The sequence below is a fragment of the Spea bombifrons genome, chromosome 10, assembly GCF_027358695.1.
Source record: "Spea bombifrons isolate aSpeBom1 chromosome 10, aSpeBom1.2.pri, whole genome shotgun sequence".
In the NCBI taxonomy this organism is placed as follows: Eukaryota; Metazoa; Chordata; class Amphibia; order Anura; family Pelobatidae; genus Spea; species Spea bombifrons.
The window spans coordinates 36,041,771-36,061,509 of record NC_071096.1 but is presented as its reverse complement, the minus strand read 5'-3'; the positions used below and the strand labels follow the sequence as shown (position 1 = coordinate 36,061,509).

Genomic DNA, 19,739 nt, shown 5'->3' with positions numbered 1-19,739 from the left:
TCCAATGTTTTTGTGTCCAATCCCTACAACTGGCAACCAGCTGCGAGTAGAAGTGAGACTAAGTAGCCAACATCGGCAGCCTCAAAGCTCTGTTCACGAACCCACAGCTCTGGGTGCGGCGGTGGGGTCATTTTCAGAACACGCGCATGCAAACCAAAATCTAATCATCACCACGAGGAGAAGAAGAAGAAAAAAAAAGCTTTAGCCCAAAAATATCATTTGTATACATTTGCTCGCAATCTGTGAAGAGCTAAACTGGCGTTAGTCAAGGGATATAACAGCCAAACCACAAAACTTTATGTTAATGAATGACTTTATGAAACAAGAAGTCAAACTATATCACTTACGGCTGTGTTTAAACTTAACAAATTATCACAAACAATTTTTATTCCGGGGTCGAAAAAAAATGCGTAAAAAAAAAATGGATTAAATATATTAAAATATTTTAAAACTAAGCTAATAGGGAATGTATTTACTTCCAAAGCTAGACCACACAGTTATATAAAATAAAATCAAAAAAATTAATAAATTGAAATATAAAAATACACTGAAGAGAGCAGCAGCACAAGTTTCTTTCCTCCTGTAAATGGAAATTTCAGATTTAATGTGGCTTGACAGGTCGAATATATAAAAAAAATAATAAAAAAAAAGATTACAAATAAATCTTTGCCAATCAAAAGCGTAAAACATATTGTACCAATCTATTCTAACAACCAGCCAGTATGCGCACATGCCAGTTCTGGCTGTTCTGCCGTTCCCTGTTCAACGTTAAATTAATTTGAAATGTAATAAAAATTCTCCAGGGCCTTCGCTGAGCCGTGTGAACTTGAAACTGGCCTTGACCTAATGACGATAAATAATCTAGTGGATGAGCCCAATGGGCGTTGAGTCGGAATGTGAATTTTCATGCTCCCGGAGAGTTCCATAAAATATGCCCCCGTAATACAGACAATAAGACCCCTCATATTTTCAATAATATGTAATACCCCCAAATAACAAGTTCCTAGTCTCCAAACTGTCCGCCCAGCTTGGGCTCCCCAGATGGACCTTTTGATGTCTTTAAAAGCCAGAACAGATGATGCAGGCTGGAACCGCTATAGAGTGGAAGCAAACAACCATGGATTTCACGTTGGCCACTTCTTTCCCAAAGAATAATGTTTCAAATTAAGTTTAATCCAAGACTGTGATGTTGTTCAAGTCGGAATTCATTCCGGACAAGTGAAATATGAGCGTTCACAAATCTGTGCACCCAAACAAATTAAATTAAAAAATAAAATAAATTAGTCACTGAAATTCTGGCTTTGTCTCCTACGATCCCCACTGAGATAAAGATTCATGCGCGAACATCTGTGCTGCCGTAGTAAAGTTGCACACGGGTTCTGTTAATGGGTCCCAACTTCGAAGCGTTCTTAATGGGACATAATTATCTAGGGACGGACTAGCCGTACAAATATCAAAATATATAGAAATAACAATGCTTTTGTCTCTACCACGGGGCAGAAATATGTTTGTTTATTTGGGGGGTTTTCAGCCAAAATACAAAGAGAAAAATGAATAGAATTGCAGATATTTTTCCTTATTTCCAAAAATGTTTTGAACTGCAGACGTGAGAAAGATTAACAGCTTGGGAGTTATCGATTTATTAAAGAAGTAGACGTCCTCAGTGGTAATAAATAACTCCAGCGTTAAGTGATCTTTAACTTGGCCTCTCGATTGTGGTTTGGAAGAGATCGACGTTTGGTCATTTGGTTTTGTAGTTTAAGAGCTGAAACGAGTCTGCTCGAACCATCACTACCGTTAGTGTTTTAAAGTCTGGGATTCCGCAAAAACAAAAGTAAGAATACAAACGATAATAAATCAGCACTTGGTGCTGTGTATGAGAACCGGCAAATTGGGGTGTAATTAAAAAAAAAAGACTGAATATGTTTAAAACAATTGGGGAAAACGCATCTCTGCACAATTGGTATTTGTTCCCAAAGATATCGAAAGATATGCCGATCCAGAAGAAAAAAAAAACAGGTGGAAGGAATAAAAAACTGGAATAAAAGAACTGTTTCCATTCTTCAGTCGAGGACTCCTGACCCTGGAGGTTAATTAATATGGAAGAAAACAATTTGATATTTTGCGTTCCTTTATATTTCCTTCTGCAGTCAGACTTTTGCAAAAATTCCCAACCGGATATCTATATTTTTCATGGATTTGCTAATCCATAGGTAAAGTTCATCCTTGAGTGGCCCTTTGTTAATCTAAATAATTAAAACCTAGAGATTACGCTTTTTTTATATATATTATATATATTTTTTTATATATATTATATCTTTATATTATTTTGATTGTTTTCGCTCAGCAAACAATGCATCATTTCACATTGTTGGAGCTTATCTGCATCTGACGCGGGGTTTAGATTCGGGAATAGACGCTGTGGCTCTCCGGCGATGGCCCTTTTCCGCCGGCTATAATCCCAGTGTATGAATGGATGCGTATATAAAAGCCTCGTTACCAGAAGTAACCTGTTTAAAATCTCAGCTAATCACAGCGGATCAACTCCAATGCCTTTAAACTCATGGAAACCAAAGGAGCAGGGATAAGAATTGTATCATTTTTGGTTACTACGAGAAGAAACAGGAGAAAATTTAAAAATAGATGCTTTAAAAGAAGAGCACTTTGTCTGGGGGCCATTAGGTGGCTTTGGGTGCATTGAATAGACTTTCAGCAGAGTTGTTGGGAAATATCGTTAGTGCCATAGACACATAGCTGCCCTAGGAAATGTCTTCAAGAAGAAACGTTCTACAAAACAGGCCGATGGGCCAACTTTTATTTTCCGAGTACTGAACTAAGCTGACGTCTGTAAAACCGTACGCAGGATAACTTAATTTGTCTGCGCAAAAGCAAACAAGTAACATTTTGGAATATTGAGACGACATGAATCCATTAAACATTCTTTCGCTATAATAAAACCGACCAGATCTGATCGCTTGGCATCGGATAAAAATGGATTCTTCCTTCCGATGAAAAATGTGCATCAAAAGAACAAAGCAATTATCAAAATTATGTTTTTTCCCCCCAGATGCCTGTCGTCGTTTCAAAACATAAATCAAGGGCAAAAAAATAGTGGAAAAATAAAGCAGGGAACAGAAGATAATGTTGTTTCTTTCCCCCATTGGAATCAGATATTTTTACTTCTTCCAAAGATGAAAGATCGAGCGTTTATGTGAAAGATTAACCACAAACGACAACCAAAAAGAAAACATAAGGGATCCATGGAAATTATTAAGCTGGGGTATTTTTCTCGGTATTCAGTTGGGATGGAATACAATATATCAATCATAAAGCATTAACGTACAAATTCACAAATAAAAAAAGCCAATTGTATATACAAATCGCATTTCTTTCTCCCTGATATGCAGTTCATTTTTACATTACGCCTGCAAGGCAAAGATAATAATTCTAAAAATGTTGGCGCTGCGTGTTTGTTTGCATGTCGGAGTAGATATGGATTTTTGTTATGCCTTAGGACTAGACACCTGAAAACCAGGTGTGTGCGCCTCAATGACAGCAGAGCGTTGCTGGCTACAGACAGATCTTACAATTGCCCGGTTATTTCAGATTTTCAGTCTATCTACAAACGCCATCAGCTACAGAGGAAGCAGGACCTTTAGTTTGAGTGCAGTGTAGGCAGAAGGGTCAGGTACTTGGCAGGAATAAATTACTTTGATACCTAATTAAGTTTTTTAAGTGGTGCATATGGTCTGGTCTTCTGCTTCTTCAGGGTCGTTCAATGAAGAAAAGCGCTACAAGCGAGCAGGAAAGAGGATTTTCAGCCCAAAAGGAACTGTTAGCATTCAGCCCAATCCAAAACCTGCCAGAAACATCTGATGTCATACATCATGTCAGAGACAGGTTAGTACCCGATGTGTCCCAAGTGAGGCTGAACTCAATGGCAACACATAGGGGTATATTTGCTGCCAATCGTGAAGTGATGGCAGCTCTGTTCCGCTAGAATTCAGGGTTGCAGAATTCTGTGTTAGAAGTTGGTGCACGTCCAAACCACCAGCGAGAGAATGTGTTTAACATTTAGAATTGTTGGCCTCTGGGATGGATGTGGCACCCATAAGCAAGTAGTTACATTACCTTCTAGGAAGTCCACCCCCTGACTCTGCGTGAGAAATCCAACTGGATGGAAATCAGCATCGCTAGGGCTTGGAGACGCGGCCAGATGAATCCAATGAATGCCAGTAACACGTACACCTTGAGCTCAGAGGTCAACAGCTCAATTACCTCTACTATTTTGTAAATCACATCAAAAAAGGTTTATATAAATATGGTCAACGACATTTTGTATGGTGTAATCGGGTTTGGAGGTTTAATGGTGGTTGACACGCAGAGATATCTTCTTCACCTGTTATTCCTCATTTACACAAACATTTCCCTCCATGCTGTGCCATCACTTTAGCCTAATCCGTCCCCATTAACCCAATATTAGATGTCATGGACCCACAAGGAAGCGGCTTTTGTGCCGTAGGCTGGAAACATTTTTCCTTGCGAGGTGATACGTCTGTCTCAATGAGGCACTAATACTTTGACTTTACTCGTGTCAGTTAACTTTTTCTAATTTATGCTACCACTGCGAGAAAAAGATGGTTGTAATTATAATATTTAAGTTTTTTTTTCTCTTTTCATTTGAGGTTATTGGAATTGAGTCACATTTGGAGAAACAAAATCAGATTTTGGCCTTCCTTGCAGAAGATACAGTGGTTACTCTTAACGAGCGGCCAAAAGACTAGTGCAGGGGAATAAATTCTGTTTCCTCTTTCCCCGGGCTACTAGCCAAAGTGCTGCTTTTAATATAAGTAGAGCTCTTCCACAACACTGTGTTTTAAAACACAAGCCGGGGCCAGGAATGCCCCGTGCAAATGCTTTAAAAGTCAACAATATCCTGGTACATAAGCAAAGCTGGTGTGAGTCCAGCGGCACACTTACCTTCTATGACAATCTTTCCCATCTGCATCAGAGCAGAACCCAAAAACCTGATTTTTACTATAAAGATTTAGAAGTCTGGATTACTGCAAAGAGGTTTCCGAGTGCCTGCTGATATAACTGGGAGTTCGGTAACACAGCATGTGGAGTTACTGGGACTATTTGGCTTGGTTCTGTAGACCTAAAATGTAGCATTAGACAGAATAGGTTACCTGATGCACTGAATGATGATGAAGATGGTGTTCTCCGGGAAAAGCTTTTCACCGCCAAACTCTGTCCGCGCTGCTTTCTCCGCCAGGCAGTTCGACATTTTGAGTCAATACTTTGCTTTATTCTATACCAATCAGACTCTGTGATTCTAAACTTGTGGAAAAGGTGACCTGGATAAAGAAAAGGAAGACATGAGTAACAGCTGTTAAAATGGAAGCTTTCCATAGATCTGATCAACAATCCATCTAAACAAGAGCTTCTGATGTTTGACATAACCAAACATTGCACAAACCGAACCTTCTCATAATGAAGAAGCCAAACTTTACGCAACTAAAACTGCTCACACCAAAACTTTACACAACTAAGACTGCTCACACCCAAACTTTACGCAACTAAGACTGCTGACACCCAAACGTTACGCAACTAAGACTGCTCACAGCAAAACTTTACACAACTAAGACCACTCATACCCAAACTTTACACAATTGATACTGCTTACACCCAAACTTTACGAAGCTAAGGCTGCTCACACCCAAACTTTACGCAATTAAGACTGCTCACCCAAACTTTACACAACTAAGACTGCTCACACTCAAACTTTACGCAACTAAGGCTGCTCACACCAACATTTTAGACACAGAACACTTATCTTCTGATCTGAATAACAAGCATTAATAATTACTTAGCACAATGAAGACACACTGGAGACTCTCATACCAAAACGTTACAGATGACAAACTGCTCACACTGAAGCATCCTCACACCCTTAACTTTGCACACTTGCTCACACACCAAGTTTATATTACAAACACTGCTCACACCTAGTCTTTAAACACAGATGACACAAGCTTCATACCCTACCTATTGCTTCCACCTGAACCTTACATGCCAATAATTGTTGGCATGTAACAAACGTACTGGTTCAGGTTATCGTCCCTAAAAGGCTTTACAGTTCCATTTGATGCTGAGTATTGTGAACAGAAGGAGGGTTTAAGTGAGTGAGGGTGAAATTAGATGAGAAAGAACGGTTAAAATGTGGGAATGAAACACTTATCCCGGGGCTGCAGTGTGTATCGCTGAACGCTGAACTCAGAATGACATGAACTATAGTGTCTGACAGCTCGCTTTTTTGGCAGGAGGTAAACATATTTTGATATCTAAACATATTCTTAAATCACAGTTGTACATTTTTATACGCGTTGGAGATTTCACATATTTTAGACGCGCTCAGATTCCAGGGTGATATACCCAATTTGTGGAAAAGAGCCAAGGCTAATAGTGACATTTTCATGTTAATGTACAGTGGGAACAACTCAAATTGGGTTGAAAGTCAAGCCCTTTCCAATAAACTCTGGCCTCGGCACATTATATACAAATACCATAACCGTCGCTGTGTTCTCAGTTTACCACATTGGAAAAAACATTCGAGATCAGACATAACTGTGTGGACTATAAATCCCATCATGCTTCTAACATACTGCCAAGGTTTTGGTATGTTGCGCCCATACTACAATTAGACTACTACAAATACCGACCTTAAAGACATATCTGTCTTCGATATTAATTATCCAGCAATAAATTGTAACTGTTATTTATGGCATGTGTCTGATGGATTTGACAGATAAATTCATGTAATTCTAACTTGAAAAAAAAGAGGCTTTACTAAAAAAAAAAAAATCAACTGATATTATACCCAATTGAAATTGTCCCATGCCCCCATTACTCTGGACGCATGATGTTTCAATCCCCTGATTTATTAACAGATCAAGGCTTGTTTAATAGCAGCCTACGGCCATACTCCTGAACCATAAATAAACCCGTTGTCGCGTTTTGTTGGGAAACAACTTTTAAAGCACTGTATAAGGATTAATAAGATCAATAGATTGATCTCCCAGTGAGTATACTTTGCCAGCAATGTTTTCCCAAACCTTGCCCTTTTTTTTGGTAAAAATTACTAACTGGAGACCTCAAGAAAGTATGACTGTAAAATGTCATGAATACACCTTTTATACATGAATAGCCTCAATGCCTTATTTATTATAAGATCAAAAGCAAGGCTAAAGGAACTCATTAGTCACAAAAAAAAACACTGATTTCTGGGGCCACCAAAAAATCAGTACAAACATTTTACATAATACCTGGGAATATCATCAAAAGCAACATGAATGTTGCTGACCAAGGCTTCAGGGACAGCTAAAAGATGTTGATAAAACGCAGGACATAAGCTCAGTAAATGTAATCTTTCTGCTTTGGGCTGTATTTGATGTAACCTGGTATATTTTACACTATTCATTGGAATTTCATGTTTCAGGAAGAAGTAGGTGTTCTACATTGTCAGACAATGAAAGCCGTTGGGTTCTAGAGCACAGACCTAACACTTGTTACAAAGACATATTAAATGTAACACCAATGGACTTGCAGCTTATGAAGAACAGGCTGGTGAAGCAATAAAACAATGAATAAACCAAACGAAGTGATCTCTTACAAGCATCGATTACATAATAGTCGGGAAAAACAGGAAGGTTTTTAAACCACCATGCCCATTTCATTCAAATGGAAGCATTCATAAAACCCCACCAGGACGGTAAAATTAGGGCTGCAACTAACGATTATTTCAATAATCGATTAATCGGCCGATTATTTTTTCGATTAATCGATTAATCGGATAAAAAAAACAATATGCAAATTTTTCGTTTATTTAAAAGAATTTAATGAACTGGATGTTAAAAAACAACTTAAAATTTACATTAACATTCTTATTTTGTTATGATGTAATAAAAAACAATATTTTCAAAGTACAAGAACCCAAACACAATATTTATGAAACAAAATAACCCCAAACATTCTGAAAAGAGGTGGACTATTACTGTTCAAGAAACTTTGCCCCAGCACTTTGCACCCAGCACTTTGCACCCAGCACTTTGCACCCAGCACTTTGCACCCAGCACTTTGCACCCAGCCCTGGCACTTTGCACCCAGCACTTTGCCCCCAGCACTTTGCCCCAGCCCTGGCACTTTGCATCCAGCACTTTGCACCCAGCATTCAGCACTTTGCACCAGCACTTTGCACTTTGCACCCAGCCCTGGCACTTTGCACCCAGCACTTTGTACCCAGCACTTTGTACCCAGCACTCAGCACTTTGCGCCCAGCACTTTGCGCCCAGCACTTTGCCCCAGCCCTGGCACTTTGCACCCAGCACTTTGCACCCAGCCCTGGCACTTTGCACCCAGCACTGGCACTTTGCACCCAGCACTTTGCACTGTGCCCCTGCACCCAGTCTCCAACTCTGCCCTGCACCCAGCCCTGCCCCCACATTCTGCCCTGCCCCCACACTCACACTCTGCCCTGCACCCACTCTGCCCTGCACCCACTCTGCCCTGCACCCAGTCTCACAGCCTGCCCTGCATCCCCACTCTGCTCTGCACCCAGTCTCACACCCTGCCCTGCCCCCCCACCCCCACTCTACTCTGCACCCAGTCTCACACCCTGCCCTGCATCCCAACCCCCACTCTGCTCTGCACCCAGTCTGCCACCCTGCCCTCCCACCCCCACTCTGACCTGCATCCAGTCTCCTGGCCCCACTCTGCCCTGCACTCACATCCTGCCCTGCATCCCCTGCCCCCCCACCCCCTGTGCCGCGGACCCCCCACTGTGCAGCGCACCCCCCCCCACTCACTGTGCAGCGCACCCCCCCACTCACTCTGCCGCGCACCCACACACACACTCTGCCGCGCGCACACACACACACACACACACACACACACACACACACTCTGCCGCGCACCCAGTCTCGCACATAAACATTCGCACAGACAATAGACATAAAGAGTACTTACCTCCGCTACGAACTTGTTCCACTTCCAACTTGATAGTAGACGCGCGTCACATCCGTCGTCACGTAGCTTGAAGAAGGCGGAGACTGCAGAGCGTGGAGCAGAAGCGGGGAACGCTGGCGGAGGTAAGTAAAAGGAGCCTAGTGCTCCAACGACGAATCGATCACTCGATTCATCGATAACGGAAATCGTTATCGATGATTTCCGTTATCGATTATTATCGATTTTATCGATTCGTTGTTTCAGCTCTAGGTAAAATAATAATACAATGTCAAGACAGATGCTCCAAGGACCGTAAGAAAAGGCCAAATACTTCATGGGCCGTATCATCTGCGCACTGGCTCAGCCTTGTAAACCATTTCATCGAAGGCATGGATAACGGATCAAAGGTTTTTTTTTGCATAATCTTTTGTTACGATCCCTCTAATGGGCCACAATTATCTTGAGTTTCCAAAGAATGAAATCATAATATAAATGAGTTAATTGCAAATCTTTTATTAGGAGAAACAGGCTTCTCTTTCTTGCTCGGTTAAAGATGTTCTTCGAACGCAATGAGTGAAATTTCAGTCACCAGTCTTCATCCCATCTCAGAAAAACCGAGTTCTCCTTTAATCAACAAATATCGATGGCCAACGAGGCCACCCGCCTGCAGTTTGCTTTCCGAGCACCGAGTCTGTTTTTATTTCCACGTTTAACCCTTTCAACATCTGGTTAATCACAGAATCAAGCGATTCTACCCTTCAGCTTCTAAAAGGTTTTAGGTTTGTCGCCCCGCGGTTGGAGATGAAAACAGCTGAAAGGCAGAGCAATAGAGAAAATGTCTCAATCTATCCAGAAATATATTAGCGGTGTTAAAGATTGGCTTAGCTGACAATTGTGATTCTGGTAGCAATTCCTTAATAGTCAAACCGTGTCATAGAAAGCAACTGGCTCAGGCTGGCTGTGCATGATGGGAATTATAGTCCCCAGCGGCTGGCCAGAGAACATGAGAGTGAAAAAATCCCCACTAACGTGTTATATCATGGCTGCCTTGACAACACGCCGAATATGCTGAAATTGGAAAGAGAAGACACGCCAGAAGAAGCATCTTGACAAGCTGTTCTCCATTGTAAATGTATTGTTCTCATAAATATTTTGTAATAAAATAGAGCAGGAAAAAAAGACACAAGAAGTGGGGTTATTATGAAGAGGAGAACAATTTAATAGGTTCCTTCCATCGCTTTACAGTTTCTTCTCCCAAAAAAGCACAACATAAATGTCTGCGGGATATAAAAGAAAATGTGAGAAAAAATTAAAAGTGTACTAATGGAAAGTTTAGTTTTGCTGCTTTTGGCTGATCTTCTTTTTGGCAAAAGATCTACTGCTGAATACATTGAGGGTGTCACGGGGTCATCCTTCCCAGGATAAGAACGCAAATGTCTATTAGGCCCTGACCCATAACTTGTTATTGAATGATGGTAACAATGTATGGGAAAAGAAGCCCCCCCACACCCAGTCCACTCACCCGGTCTCCCTGTAACCTTCCTTGGTATGGTCCAGGCAGACACAGAAACATTATAAAGCACTCAGGGGGCTTGTTTTGTGTGGGAAATTCTATCAGACAGCACAAAAACATGGCTGCTCCCGCTTCTTATCTCAATGGGGCGTCAGAATGTAAAGCCATTGGATAATTATAAACAAAACTTAACACACAGCTCTTGTATTTGGATTTGTTATACTTTTGTAATATGTAACGCTAAAATCCTTTTGAAGGTCAAAGTCCCAAATCATCTTTCTTCACGACTTCTTTAATTTTTCTAATTTTAAACCAATAATTCTTTATTTCCAACCACTTATCCTGTCGATTTTAAGTACAGTTACTGAAAATCAAATAGCCAAGCCGTCCGTAATGTCTCCCACCGGGTGTAAGGAGCTCAGTTTGAAGCCTGCATTACGCTGTCATCTGTGCACTTCCCAGGAATTCTAGCCTCGGGACTCGTGAAATTCAGTCGTGTATAAAATAATGCGGTTATTGTCGAGGCACGGCATTCTTCGAGAAAACAAAAAAACAAAACAATAAAAGAACTTTGGGGAAGGCAGGAGGAAATGAATCTCCGGAGTTCCATTTACTGTAGGGGTCTAAAGCAATGGCACGATCTAAAGTTACCAAGACAAATGCATATAAACACAGGCAGGTTTCACAGCACTCGTCCTTAGTGTTCATCATTTCCATGGTCTATATTGAGAACAGCAAAGTGGGGGCCAAATCCGGCTCTCTGCAGGTGCCAAGCTCTATACGGTAGACCAGTTCTGGAGCCATAAAGCTAGGCGTGGCCCTGATGAATTGTTTGGAAGCTGCCATCATTACCAAATGTTTCTATGCTGTTTTATTGGCGCATGGAGTTGTAAATCCCAAGGTATCGTTTCAATCCTGCGGTAAATTGCAATTCAAGCTGTGCATAAAATAAATTGTAATCTCTTTTTTTCATGCAGCCTATGATTTCTGAATTATGGAATGAATGAGGTGGGGGATTTTACGAAGCCAATAATCAACTGGTGCTTTAAAAAGGTCCCTTTGGGTTAATAATAGGGTTTAGGTTTTTCTAAAAACAATGGTCGCTTTAATAAATAGTTAAGGACGCATGTCAAAGAGCTGACAGTTTGACCTGCACGTTGCCATGGCTAAATCACAGAACAAAGGATATCTAAATGTTTTTATATTTCACAATCCTACAATCCCTGTGTTCTGCTCACACGTAAGTATAAAAGCTTAATTTGTGCAGTCAAGAAAACAAATAGTCCGCACACAAAAGAGGTAATACTGCTTTTAAATTAGCAGCTCTTGCCTCTTGGTCAAAGAGCTGACAGTTTGACCTGCACGTTGCCATGGCTAAATCACAGAACAAAGGATATCTAAATGTTTTTATATTTCACAATCCTACAATCCCTGTGTTCTGCTCACACGTAAGTATAAAAGCTTAATTTGTGCAGTCAAGAAAACAAATAGTCCGCACACAAAAGAGGTAATACTGCTTTTAAATTAGCAGCTCTTGCCTCTTGATCTTCTGTCTTCTTCCGCTACTCTCCGTGACTATTCTCCGTCTGCTTCTACGTGAGTCAGGCCTCTCACGGGGCTCCAATCAGGGGACAGGGTGTGCCTGGAGGCTCTTCCCTTTTGCAGAAGTGCCCTCGGAGGCCTGGTTCATGGACAAGCAGACAAAGAAAGAGGACACAGGGAGAAGCGGATGAAGGAAGAAGGAAGAAGAAAGAAGACAGGAGGAGAAGCGGTAAGAGCAGAAGAGGAGCTGCAGGAAAGGAGACAGGTGCATGGAAGTGTTCGGCGTGGAGAAGGCAGGTAGACATTGAGAGAGAGAGGGAGTGAGAGTGTGTGAGAGGGAGTGAGTGTGAAAAAGAGTGAGTGTTAGACAACGTAAGTGAGAATGCTGGTGTTTTTATATTTTAAAGTTGGGGGTCAAGTATTAGATCCGGGTGCCAGATACTCTAGGTGCGCCCCCGGTTTAATCCCTCTTTGTTAAACTGATGATGCACATTTAACTTGGTGTACGGCAGGAAGCAGGAGGACGCTGCAGTTTAGGAATGAATGGCTCCTACAAAAATACTAAACTGCAAAGCTCTTATTAATGTGTCTGTAAAAGGTGCTTCCTCCTAAACATAGCAGCAGAACAGGTCTTTGTAGGCTTCCCTTTTAATAAAGATTCTAAAAATTCTTCTTAAATTGCAGGTAAATACAGAGGCACCTGAAAGATCAATATGAATGTGTGCATAAGAAGCCTCATATTTATAAACTCACATATTTTAATAAAGTCTCCCTAGACATCCTGTTACATAATCCCTTTCCAGAGCATCTTTTTAGAGATCCATCTGGATAGCGAGGAGCCGACACAGCGCCCGCCAAGAAAAATAACGTTATGAATCACCGACAAGGGCTTAAGCTCTTCCAAGGGAGCTTGTGGCTTTGTAAGCAATGGTTCTTGCAAGAAAGCTAAATATGCCACTGCACCCAAGAGTTGTAATTCTAAGGCGTATTCCTCTACGGACTAAAGGTGCATTTAACTTATTGGGGATCTGGGTTTTCGATCCACGCTGTGTATAAATAATTTGGGTTTCTTTCTGGTACCACAGCCTCCATGAAAAACCCCATAGGTTCTATTATGTTGGTAATTTAACAGCAGCTGATGACTGCTTTTGAATGAAATGCGTACCTGGAAATACCCAGACGCCCGTTGAAACTCGAGCAGAATGAAACAGGTAGAGGATAAAGGACGGCAGGAAAAGGAGAGAAAAGGTGGGAAAAAGGCACAAGGGACAACCAAAGTATGGAAATCGGGGTTAGTATGAGAAGGTGAAGGATGGACAGGGAGACAGAGCAAAGGGAATAGTCATGAAAGAAGGTGGCTGGGACAGTAAGCAGCAATGGCAGATTAACCACGGGCAGGGGTAACAAGAAATGCAAAAACAAAGTGGAGAGCCTGGGATAACATAGACAGAGGCGACTTTGGGCTCCTTTGGTGATAACTTGCAGCGACTATTGGTAGGAACGCAGCTTATCTAAGCAAACCCTCAGATATCGAGCACAGGCTATGAAATCTCTGCAGGCGTACAAAAGTGAATAAATACATTAATCTGTGCTTGCTTTGGATAAACACGGCTACGAGCCCCGAAATTTAACATAATATTTAAACAGTATTCTAAGATATGTCATAGAGAACTGGGAACGGTCTCAAATTAATAGCTGCAGATGAAATCTATAGTTTTCATTCATAACAATTAAATCAAAATGTGTGTGGGGGGGGACGCTACATGAATTCTGGACGCAAGCCAACGTCCGCGGTCTCATTTCCCTTCCTTTATAGTACATGGCTTACGGCAGGCGCAGCTCATTGGTCCCTGGATTACAGAAGGGGTGTGGAGTCGGCACGTTGCCAAAACGTTTCCAATGATTGCTATACCCTGGGGGGAATACCGAGAGGATCTGCTCTCCATTCAAGGCTTTACTACCTAGCAAGCTATTAAAACATCACATTCTCTATAGAGAACGAATACAAAGATTGTGTCAACAATGCCCTTTGAATAAACTCTGCTGTGTGATTAGTGACTATTATATTTTATTGTTACAAAGCCTTTCCTAATTATACACTTAAACAAAAATGTATGATCACATAGTTTAAGAAAAATAGAATAGTTATGTTATAGAAATAGAAGGGAAAACTATATGGAATGCTAGATTTCAATTTCTCTAAAATGTAACCTGTCATTTGCCCTTTTTTGCCATTGCCTTCTAAAGACACCCTGCCAGTTAATAAGCAAGTGTCTCAAATGTTCAGCCTCTGCTCTGTTTGCTGAGTATTTAATCTTCTAAGAAATATATTAAGTATGGGGGCCGCCAGCCGCCCCTGTGCTTAGGGATTCCTAATGTATCTAGACCTGGGTGGGATAGCGTACCTTGGGATAAGACGTGAAGAACCGTTCACAGCTAAACCATGATGGAATGTTATGTCAGTAATGGTTCCATTGTTTGTTAGAAGAAAGCTTTTGCTCTATCTTCTACCCCTTGGCTTGGGTTACCTACAGAATATTAATTGCTTGGGTACTGCAGTAATTTTAAGACTTTTTATACAAATTGATCTTCGCGCTGTTCATAGATCCAGGTCTATTAAAGAAGGCTGAAAGACGAAAAAAAAATGTTCTCCAGTCTAAAAGATTTACTTGGTGTAAAATCCATCGCACAAGGCTGAATGTGTCATTGCGTGGATTAACACCTGGTTCCTGCTTATACTAACAGGAAAAACCTCGATTTGACGCCAATAAAGAGATAAAACTACCAGATTCTTTAAACACGTACCTGTCCACCTATGTGTCCACTACTTAAGGTGCTTCTTACCCGGTATGGACTTCACACAGGTTTAAAAGTGGCCGCCTGGCATTCTTATACCTGTCCTACTGGCCGTCCCTTTCTCTGTCACATCTTCCCTTCCACCCTCACCCCCTTCAGGCCTCTTTCTGGCCGGCGCTCGCTCTTGGCCAGTCACCCTTTTGGAGTCATTTCTGGTGGAACGTTAGAACAGACACCCTGTTATATTAAGCACTCCTGGGAAAGGTGGAACAGAATGGTAACATCATACGGGGCCAGGCCGCAGCCCAGCCAGCAAAGCCAGGGCGTCACAATTGGCACTCGCAGGGAAAAGCTAAAATCTAACCTAAAGGAGTGGGGGCACCGGCCGACACGCGCGCCAGAGCTGTATGTGAAAAGACTGAGACGCTGTCTTTAATATATAAAGCAAACGCAATGTCATCAGCGGGGACGGCTTGTAAACTGAGCAGACATCCAGAAAAGAACAAAAAAATTAAAACAACTTGTTTTTAAGGTATAATATGACAAACAATTAGGACATGGTTTTTTTTTCGTTTAGGGTTTGAAAGAATTTCCATATTGACAAAAAGCCGCAAGCGTCTGTCCGGAGCCAGGATTTATTCCGCAGGTTCTCGATATCTTTTCTGAGATTAACATGAAGCTCCTACTAAGCATTATTCCATACGGCGTAACGAATGACTTTTCAAGACCCTGACGCTTCCTTCGCTGACAGACGTCAATGTATGTTACATGCCATGGGTTTTTTTCTGGGCTGGGACCTACCCGCTCCATAGGTGGCCCCTGCTGTTACCTGATCTTTGTTTTGAAGCATATTTGTAATGGAAAAAAAAAATCTGTGTCCATCATGGACAGAGAGAGAAAAACATATGTGATATTGGGCCCTAAAACATGTAAAATAACAATTTATTAGCCAGAAGAAATTGTCATTAATGACCCGGAGTTGCTCTTGATAAATGCGGCAGCAGGGAGCGTCATAACTCAACCTTCTGGAACCCAAAAGTTTGATGGCTGAGTTTTGACCAAAATTACATGCGTTTAATGCGCATAAACAATTTTTTTTTATTCGTTTGCTTAAGGTTTTGCAAAACTGGCAGCGGCTCGGTAATAAAATCCTTCCAAATTTCATTAAAGTCTAAATTACGGTAACCTACCACCGGCAACTGCTTCGCATGGTCTTCTCAACATAAACATCTCAGAGTGAATTCTAGACCAGCGGCCACTTCCTCTTGGCTGCTTTTCACTTGCACGGGTTAAATGACCCTTACTTGGCCCTCGTAAATCCCGGGGAGCCAAAGGACTTGACCACTGGAAACGTGATGGAAAACCCAGAGATTTACGACCAGACACAAATTAATCATCGCTTTTGTTTTTTAACCGGCTTTTGCTTGTGTCATAAAGCCCATAGATTGGCAGCGTAACACCGGCAGGACATAAAATGACCTCCTCTCTGAGCATAAACACCTTTTTTTACACGATCCACCGGTTATAATTTGTTAAAGGGTTCCTTTGCTTCATGACCAGCGTCTGACGTTTCCACCGCTGCACAAGCAATGCTCCATCTACGCCTTTCTTCTTGTAATTAGTGGATGTTTTTGAGACCTGGCAATGGTTCCACTCAAGACATCAAAGTATGATTGCCCCATACACCCAATGTGTCTTCTTTAAAGTCACTTTTTCCCCCCCAGACAGCCCTTTCTTGATGAGGCGTAGAGGCTACAAAGCTCAAGGTCAGGCTACAAGCTCATAGCAGATATTTGGACAGGAACTCACTGGTTCCTTTCTGTGAAAAAAGGTGTTTTCACATATTTGTGGGCTTTCTTTTGAAAAGGATATCAGCAGGACTCGATTAAAGACCTAAACTAGGCTTTAACAAGTTCAGAACTGGTCGCCTGTAATATGGACAATGTCTTTACAGCTTGATGGAATCTACAAGACATAGCAATCTAGAAACTCTTCCACTACAACTAAAGGTCATGCTAAAAATTATAACAATAACAGACATTTCACCATTATGTCCTTTAAAATGTTTAAATAAAACGTCCATTTGTTTGAATACTTTAAAAACCGTCAGCACGGCATCCAGTTCTTTACGTTCTAGTGTTTAATGTCATATTTTTAAGTGACAGGTCCACTTAACATAATGTGATTTTCTTAAGGTCCACCTAAGCTATCCCACTAGCTCCTTAAGGACTGGAAGATGGAGTTCTTGCAATAGGAAGCAAACACACATTATAACATTAACGCGCTGAAACAAGACGCTTAACGCTGGTCAAATAAGAATGAAACTGTTATTGCAGATGCTTCGGCTGACGGTGACCTCCAACCCACCCATCTGCCTTACAGATGAACCGAACAAAAAAAAAACCCTCTGTTTCTGCGGCCTCAGAAAGTCGGCAGCGATTCAAGAGAATTCATTTATTGCAGCCGATCAAAATAGTAAGGATCCCCCCATGGGGAAAACAACACCTTTAGTAAGAAGGGCATGGGGAAGACGCAGAAACTTAGAGAGTCTTTTATCCGAGAGCGTCTTGTGAATTGTAAATGGGATTGGCCGTGCTCCAGATGTTTGGTTAGAAGGACATTTAATGTAACCTGGCCCGAGTCCCTGATTTCAAATATGGCTCATGGGGGTTTTATAGCTATCCCTCTTCAACTGTTGTTTAATAAACTGAAATCAGCGAAGCCGTGATTGACAGTTTATGGTAAGAGACTACCCACTAATAGCTTTTTTTTTTTGTTTTAAGCTTCACTACACTGGTGTTAACGATCATGTGTCGGAATAATTAGATATTTATGATACTGAACTCATCAGCATTGTACTTTATGAAGAAGAATTTTGCAAACTTCCTCTGTCTTTTTTCCCCCCCAGTGAAAACAAACAGAATGTTGCAGATGTGACCCGACTGCGATGAGATTTTGTTTCTCTGTTCAGTAGAGGAGGCTTTCAAGGAAGCCACGAAAAAAAATAGACAAACGTCACCTGCATGTCTTGGAACGGTAAGATTTCATTAGCGGGGTCACTCGATCTACACACTAAGGCTTACATTCTTCAAGGTAATTAAATAGAATTCAGATGGTTTATGACGCTGAGCTGGCCTATCTACAAGCTGATAATTACCCCTGGGGGTATTCACCAATCCGAACCTTATTTACCAGCTGATTTTGGGGGGACCCTTGGGGTTTCTTGGGATCTTGCCAAGAAGATCCAGCTCTGCAGAGGCGGAATACAGAATAAGACATGTTCTGTTTTAGTGTTACTTCTTCTCGAATGTTGCTCGGAATTCACAAGTGTCATTTGTTAAAGCCGTAGCTTCTTTTGTCGAGTAACTTAATGTAACGCAGATGGAGAATTCATCCTGTTTAAATCTACGGTTTCTTGTTATACAAATGTTGCAACAAACAATTCCACCCCTTTTCAGCATATTTTCCCATGGAACACGAGCCAGTTTATTTACCAACAAAATATGTGTCCTTGTCCTCTGCTGTTACCGCCATTCTTCACCCGACAATCCCTCGGAGTATTTACCAACAACGAACGGTCCAAACACAGATTTAATAATTCCCTGCGTTCCATCGTGGCCAGGATTATAGAATGGACTATAATATCGGTGCTTACTTAATAAGTAACATACTGTATATGTATTAAAAGCACACATTGTGAGCATTCTACGGGAGCAGTCATCTAAACTTACTATTCTCTGGGTCTATATCATTCTCTCTCCCAATTAAGTCATCTCTCCTCTATTGCTAAACTGCTGATTGTTCCGGCAGCCCAAAGATTGGGTAGGGGAAAATGATTAGATGATGCTAGTTCTGCCACAGGCTGCCACCGATCCAAACCCATTATCTCTAATATGATAACAAACTGACAAAGACGCGGCGTAAGGAATTAGTAGTTTCAGTAAATGAATGAATGAAAAGCTGTGACGGTGATAGTTCCTTTTTAAGCGCTCCACATATAATTCGAGGCTCTCCTTGGGGAAAGACACGGTTATGATCCTATCTGTTTCTGGAAGCTTGATAACAAGACGAGGCGCATATTCATTGAGAGTAATCACTGTGAATAATTGAAATGAGATGTTGCGTGAAGAAAAGGAATGGTGAAAATGTAAATGTTAAGCTTTTCTATTTATCTATGTCTGCAAGATAAATGGAAGAGATGAAAAATAAATGGAAGAATCGGGTTAAAAAAAAAAAAACTTGGGCGGTCTTCATAAACATGTTTAATTAAGTGAGAATAACACTAAAAGGATGGTAATTCCTAAGCGGTGTCTGGTGGGTGATCTACTTGGTGAAAAGCAGAGGGGGGGGGATTTTCTGGACTAACAATCCCATTATCCACAATCAGGAAGACGCTGCCTGAAAGCAGCCGGACTTCAGAGAGAGACGGAAGTTTTGTGCCAAAGACCCTTTTCAGTGAATTAATCTGGTTTAGCCCGGTGAGCAAAGCACGCAGCTTTTGGCGTGTGCCCGACTACAAATCCTATTATTCGCAGACAGGGAGGTGTGATAAGAGTTAGAGTACGAAGTCTGGGTTGCCAAAAGGTATTTCAGGCCAGGATAAAGACCTCTTGCTTCCAAGGTCCCTTATTCCCAGTGATATTTACACGGCGCTGGCTGTGTGGTTTCTGCTCCGGGCTGATAGGGATTCCGTCCGCATCGGTTAATATGTCTGTTTCCATTCAACACTTCACTTTTATGTCTGCACAATATTTTCCTGCCGCCACAGAATACCAAAGTAAACATATAGCAGAAGAAATGTTTTTATGAGCTACCGAGGCTTTGCATGGCCTGAAAGAAAATGGCATTCAGCTGACGAAGCATTCTGCCGCGTACGGGGCTTTCG

At 41.5% G+C, this 19,739-nt stretch overlaps 1 protein-coding gene across 1 annotated transcript in view; it reads right to left on the bottom strand.

The window, feature by feature from the left end:
- The window catches only part of BANP (BTG3 associated nuclear protein), a 126,143-nt gene that overhangs the window by 58,567 nt on the left and 47,837 nt on the right, over window positions 1-19,739 (bottom strand). The window contains exon 8 of the mRNA XM_053448751.1: window positions 5,190-5,357. Within this exon, the coding sequence (XP_053304726.1) occupies window positions 5,190-5,357 (168 nt within the window). The remainder of the gene's footprint in view (window positions 1-5,189; window positions 5,358-19,739) is intronic.